The sequence below is a fragment of the Octodon degus genome, unplaced genomic scaffold, assembly GCF_000260255.1.
Source record: "Octodon degus isolate 3935 unplaced genomic scaffold, OctDeg1.0 scaffold00078, whole genome shotgun sequence".
NCBI lineage: Eukaryota > Metazoa > Chordata > Mammalia > Rodentia > Octodontidae > Octodon > Octodon degus.
The window spans coordinates 298,670-305,957 of NW_004524654.1; the positions used below are offsets into that span (position 1 = coordinate 298,670).

At 37.1% G+C, this 7,288-nt stretch overlaps 1 protein-coding gene across 2 annotated transcripts in view; it reads right to left on the reverse strand.

The window, feature by feature from the left end:
* The window catches only part of Aplf (aprataxin and PNKP like factor), a 132,688-nt gene that overhangs the window by 23,186 nt on the left and 102,214 nt on the right, over window positions 1–7,288 (reverse strand). For both annotated transcript variants that reach the window (XM_023720889.1, XM_023720888.1), the window contains exon 9: window positions 1,984–2,030. In XM_023720889.1, the coding sequence (XP_023576657.1) occupies window positions 1,984–2,030 (47 nt within the window). The remainder of the gene's footprint in view (window positions 1–1,983; window positions 2,031–7,288) is intronic.

Here is a 7,288-nt window from a genome sequence, read left to right on the forward strand (position 1 = left end):
TGTTTTGTTCACTAGTTTGTCTACTAAACTTAATACAGTTCCAGCCATGTGCTAAGCATGTAACACTTATTAAATGAATAAAAGTGACGTAGGGGAGAAAATGAAACTCCCGACCTAAAAAAAAAAAAAAAAAGAAATAACAGTAAAATTTTAACATTTAATTTAGTATTTGAAATGTTCCACACTCTCAACATCTAAGTTTTAGAGGGTGAAGAGGTGTCCTAAGCACACCAGTACGTAACAACTCCTGAAACTACATACAGTAGGCTCCCTCATCTATAGAAGATATGTTCCAAGATTCCTTGTGGAGCAGGAAATGAGTTAGTGCTGCACCCTACATAGAGCATATTTTTCCTATAGATACAAATCTGTGTATTAATCTCTTATTAATTAGGCACCGTAAGAGAGTAACAATAATAACTACCAATAAAATAGAATAACTATGACAATATAATACAATAAAAGTTATTCAAAACTTAGCTTGGCTGCAGGCAACTGAAACAATGGAAAGCAAACTGGGAATACAGCGGACTACTGCACGTAAGGCTAAGTGTCTAAAGAATCTAGAAAATTTTTTAAAGAACAACTACATTTCCAGTAAAACAAAATGTTCTTCTTAGAAAGTGAACTTATGTTAAAGTATATTCTTCAGAAGATACTTCCATGATAATTCCAAGAAATTTTTCAAAGAAGAGTCAGATATAAACCATGCTATAGGATGCATAATGATAGCTTTTAGATACAGCTCCTGTGTTTGTGAAGACACATAAATGTCCTTTCATGGGACAATGCCATAATTCATAACTAAATACAGTTTCAATCAAATGTTATTATAGTATTTCTGGAGGGAAAGTTCTACCTTATCTACCACAAATACAACATCAATACAAACAGCTCAAAAAAACACATAAATATAACCTCCATACCCTGTTAGCTGAGATGTGGTGCATTTATGTCTAGAGTACTAAAGCACTGTTAGTTACAATAAAAAATATCAAGTGGAATTATTGCACTGTGAAGTTAATTTCACTGCTTTATCACAGTGGGTTTTATGTATGTACATAGATGTGCAGAGGAGCACAGCCTCACTGGTGTCTTTTGTTCTCTCACCCTGGAGGCAGAGATAGTGCTTACTGCTTGCCGACCTGGTCTCTGCATTATATAAGTATTACAAAGAATTTGTTAAAAGGAAAAAATACCAGAGTCTAGAAACAGGAGAAACAGAAAGCGAGATGGACTGCTGTCAACAGAGCAGATGCACACTGGCTGCCTGTCCCCTCTCCTCCGCCCTTCCCCAAGGTTAGTTTCCATCAGGGACCCACTCCTGTGGCTCTTTCTGATGAAGGCAACTCGGCCCTGGCTCAACAGAATGGCCATAATGAGCAGCTCAAGGGCAGGAATGCATTCAAAGTTAGAAAAAAGAATAAATTCCATTACTTTTCCTAGGAATCTTGGTCAAAGTTGTTCATTCTCTCCTTCGAAACACCAAGGATTACTGTCTCAGTTCAGTAAGGACGCATTTAGTCTTTTAGCTGGGCCCGTAATGCCTCAGAATGGTAATACCTCTCTAAAGACAGAATGATGGCAGGAAATCAGGCCTTTGGGCAATATTGTTGACATTATTAATGAGTCAAAGCAGTAAATCTTATTTAAATGCAGTTCTACCTCTGGACTTTTCACTTAATAGAAGTCAATGAATTCTCATCAACAGACTATAAAATTTTGTCTTTAGGAACTAGGAAACAAGAGAATTCTAACAAATAACAAGGAAAATTTTACTGTGAGATGATGATTGGGGGTCACATTTGCTGTATAAAAGATACAGGTTTTTTTTAATTTAAGAAAATTCACTAAAATCAGCAATTTACCACTCTCGCAGAAGTAGAGACAAAAGTTTTAGAGTAACTGGAAATTGTATCAAGGTTTAACATGAAACTCACAAAAAGGTTTCTTTTAGAGTCTTTCTGAAGTAGAATAACTTACCCTGAGGTCTACTATGTCTATACTCTATCTTGTGCTGGGGATTCTTCCTGAAAAAAAAGAAAAGAAAAAAGTGGCAAAAATGAGATTGAATTTTGCAATTACTGACAATAGCACTACTTTAACTAATCAAGAAACTAAGTAACCTACAAACAAGATTAGGCCCCTACAGTCCTGTTATTAAAAAGCATTTGCTGTTTAATTATCATGCTAAGTGCCCACTCTATGCTAAACATATTTCAGATATAAAGTACCAAATAAGGTAAAATTCAAGCCCCAAGAAATTATACCCTAGAAAGACAAGGTGAGAGAAAACATGATATGCCGGGTTTCTAAAATCCAACATAGTATATTTCTAAAATCTCTTTTTTTTTAAACACACAAAATAGGCAAATAGCATTTAGCATGTCACACAATTCACATATTTTCCAGAAGGATATTTCTAGGGCCATTCTTGATTCCAATGATAAACCAATTTAAGCAATATTTCCAGAGAACATCAATCATTTGTTATGAGAAAACAGGAAGGTTAATTTTGTTGAAAAATTAGTAATTTTCTGAAGTGAAACCAAAATTGTTTAAAGGTCATTTTATATTATATGTACTTATTTTCATCCTTTCTACTATTTTACTAAACACATGTTTGGGATATATGACATTCTCCAGAAAACACAAAACTTCCAGAAGCAAAAATCCAAAACAACTGCTTAACCCTCTCTCTTACAGGGAAAAAAGCAAAGGATAACTATGGTATACTAACAATACAGAGACATGCTGAGATGAGCAACTTTCTAATGTGCCTGTCAGAAATAATTATATTTATATGATGAAGTTTCATTGGTTTATTCATTTAGCAAGTATTAGCAGAATATCTTACTACGTTCTGGCTCTCAGTTGGCATTGAAGCTGAAATATTTAAAATGCTACATTACCCTTGAAGAGTCTGGGCAGCAGCAGGACAGACACTACATAAGCATTTTTTAAATTGAAAAATAATAACTTTTTGAAGATGAGAAATACATCATGATATTTTTTAATAAACAAGTACTGAATCAAGCCATAGGCCTTCTCTTTCTTGGGCTACATAACCCCATTCTTCATTTTCTTCCATTTAGGCGAATAGGATCCATATAGATCCAAGTTTTTCTGTACATATTCCCATTCAACTTTATATTTCCCACACCTATTCCAATGGATAAAAATGGCCAAAGTTCCAGGAAGCAGACCCCTAAGCTCTGCCATAGTCTATGAATTATAGGATAGAATTACTAGGGACGTTCTCAGGAGCTGGATCGTCTCTTTAGGTGGCAGACAAACAATGTAACCCTAAGGAGGTGAAGTTCTCACCCAGTCTGTGCAGTCCAACTTGAAAAATGGCCATATTAAGAGAGGGGCCAGGGCCAGCGAGAGAGCTCAGCAGGCTAAAGCTCCTGCAGGCACAGGAAACTGTGGTTCCATTCCCGGCAGCACATGCAGGCCAGCCCTACCCTCAAGGCAGGCTGAGCCTGTGCAAAGGAGAGAGAGAGAGAGAGAGAGAGAGAGAGAGAGAGAGAGAGAGAGAGAGAGAAGGGGGGGAGAAAGAGGAAGAGGGAGAGGGAAAGGGAGGGAGGGAGGGAGAGAGAGAGACCAGGCAAACTTATAAACTGTATTCAGAAAACATTTCTATAATAATATGATTAAATGACCCATTTATAAATTCCTACCTGGGATTTGTGTAAAAAATATCCAACTATTATTTTTAAAAACTGCATGCTTTGTATTTAAAATGCTTCATCAAAAATTAATACTTTAAAAGTATATTCTTTTTCTCATCTGTGCCTTTGATACTGAGATGCTGATGAATGAAGTAATTTCTAATCGGACAGAACCATTTCCCTTATAAATATTTGTCTTATTTCAGCAATGCTTAGTATTTTGCATTTGCCCCAAATATATTTTCTTTATCTTCATCGTAAGAGCACTGCTGCTTGAAAACTATGGCGACACGGAAAGGTATTTTCCTTAATAAGTTTTCACTACTGTCACTATTAAGAGTTACAACTCCCTGGTTCAATCATCACTCGACAGAAAAGCTCTATCCAGGCATGGTGGCACATGCCTAAAATCTCTACACTCCAGGAGGCTGAGACAGGAAGACTACAAGTTTGAAGACATCAACAGGGGAACTAGCTGGGCAACTGCTGGAGCAATTTATGGAGATCCTGTGTCAAGGGGAGTATGGTGTAACTCAGTGTGAAAGGCCTGGATTTAATCTGCTCTGGAAGACAAAAACGGAGGTGGGAAAAAGAGGAGTTCCAGTAAAAACCCTAGAATCTTTGTAACACTGTTGAACAGAACTTTCTGTAATAAGAAAAATTTTCCCTTTCTGTGCTGTCCAAGATAGTAGACACTATCTATGGTCAATAAGCACTTGACATATAATCAGTAGAACTGAGGACCTTACTTTTAAACTTACAATAAACTGAAAATAGGAAGTATAGTGACTAAAATCAGACGAGGTGATGTTTAAACACTGGATGAGAAGCACCCAGTTAAAGAGTCCTAACTCAGCTACAGGCTGCCTAAACTTCAATTCCCCCCTTTGTAAAAGGGGAGTAACAATACAACCTGTACTCAGATGAAACTCCTTGAGTCAAAACATACACCGTACCTCCTTAGTCTAAAACCTTGGTGGGTGGCCAGTAACCATTTGTCATCGATTCATTCATCACTTCTTTAAAAAATAGAGTACTTATTGTATGTCAGGCCCTGCATCAGTCAGTGACATTCCTTATGGCTAAAGCTATAACTTCTTTACAATAACATTTCGGACAATATAAGCATTAAGCAGTGCCCAAGTACACTGCAGGTAATTAGGGTTATACCTCAGCAGTTTTGAGCAGTGGAAAAGAGATTCTACAAAGATTGTGTGGTTGGGGTAATTAACCCAAATCTGACCTTTTCATGGAAAAGAAACTTCAAACTTGAAAAATAACATGAACTAACTCAGATGTGAGGAAAAGAGCTGCAAATAAAGCTACATTGATGATTTGTGGAATGATCTTTCTTGCTAGGCATGCTGGGTAAGTCACTGGCCTGTCAAATTCAGTCTTTATTAAAGTTAACACTGGGCATCAGGGAAAAAGGAAAAAAGAATGGAGGACATTCATACCAAAGGATGGGCTGGGAATACAGATCAGCAGCACAGCACCTGCCTGGCAAGAGCAGATCCTGAGTCTGATTCCTGGTTTAAAAAAATAGGGTGTGGGGGGGCAGCCAAATAGCTCAGTAGATTAAAGCACCTGCAAGCAGGGACAGGGGCAGGAGTTCAATCACCAGGCCTCCTGAGCCAGCAAATGAGACTGGGCATGGTGGCTCACGCCTGTAATCCCAGCTCTTGGTAAGCTGTAAACAGGCGGATCACTACAAGTCCGATCTAGTAGTGAGACCCTGGACACCCTGCAGACCCTTTCCTAAAAAATACTAAATAAATAAATAAATAAAAGGATTCTTCACTTTAATGTGGAAAAAAAATCACTAGCAATCCTAGGGGTTTTTTGGAGGGGTAACAATGCATTTTGAAAAATAATTCAAATCTACTAACATTTGTACAAGAACACTAAAATTCTATTACTTTCATTGAGATTCTCCAAATGCTAACGTTCAGCATGGATACCCACCTGCCTACCCAAAGTAATCTGAGAATTAAATGCCTTTTGTGCTTCCTTTATATATGTTTTCTTGCATCAGTTCTCACGTAACCCTCAGACTTTCCCAGTTTTTCCTTGACAATTGAACAAGAATTGCTAATGCCTAAATATGGTCTTGTTTGCTAGAGGGTCCTGCAAATGCTCCTTTGGAGTCTTAAGTAACTAAATGTTGGTCTTTAAAAAAAAAAGTAAAGAAATGAAACTAATGGAGTTTATACTGAGATTTAAGTAGCTTCTAATCACATGCTTGTTAAAAGATTGCTGATCTCAGTTGTTAGGTTAGAAAGATGAAGAAGCACAATAATGTCAAAAAGGGGAAAAAAAGATGCAATATCAGAAAACAGGAGGACACAGGTTCACCCTCAAAGTGTTACAAGAGGCTTCCCCATTTTATGCTAACTCAGGACACAACCATAGTTGTATTCACAACTTCTCATCTACATACTCTAATCTCACATTCTACCTAGGGAAAGGCAAGCCTTTTCAGAATGAATAAGAAAAAAGTATTATAGTTGCGTATTCCAAAAAGGAAGAGAAAAAAATGTATTGTGAAATTTTATGCTCAAGAAAATATCACCTCTATGTGTAGACTTTCATCTGCCTTAGGAGATTTTTCTTTTCCTTTGAGGTACTGATAATAGTTTCTATTCTCCCCCTACAAAATCTGCTATTCTAAGGGCCAGGGAGATAGCTCAATAGAATAAGCACTTGCCTGGCAAGCACAGGGTCCTGAGTTCAATCCCCAGTACTGCAAAAAGAAAACCACAAAACAACAACAACAAAAACCCTACTATTCTAAAAGTGCAATCAGACCAGAAGGAACTAGTTGAGTTACTACTTTTCTACATTTAACTTAGACAGGAAAATTCCAATTACAACAAGAATATCATTTAAAATAAGGGTACCTAGCCTTTATGACAGGATCAAAAGTATCCTGGTTTTAATATTTTAAAACTGATTTTATTCTTTTTCTGATAAATACAACTCATAACCTTGACTATTAATAAGAAAATGAGTTCAAACCGAAGAGTATATCACATGCAATGGCACACATTCAGAAGGCAAACAAATTTTAGATGTTTGGTTTCCATAACAATATGAATGTTAAAAATAAGTCTTCTGATGCTAAATTCTTAAATTATACTCACCTTCAAGGTCTTTCATAATTTCAGTCCCAACCTGTTAGCCCAATCCTTCATTTCCACTCTAGAGGAGGTGTTTTTAGTTCTTTTCTCATTGAACTTACACCTGGTTTTCCAAGAATATTCTTCCTACTGCACTGTCTGGCTTTAAATCATAGCTCTTCAGGAAGCAACTCTGACAGCATGGGAAACAGAACCAAACGAATTGTCTATATTTACCACTTGGTACTTGTCACCTAACTTCTAGAACTATCATCTAAATTTCCACCATCCATACAGACACATATGCATTGTAGATTCTACACATGAGATACTGAAGTATTTGTTTTTCTCTAACTGGTTTCTTTTACTTAATATTATGTCCTCCAGGTTCATAGAGTTTATCAAAAATGACAGGATTGAGTCCTAGCGCAGGTCCAATGAGTGTGCGGAGAGCTTCCTGCTACCCTGCGCCGGCGGGACCAGTTCCAGCCCAGG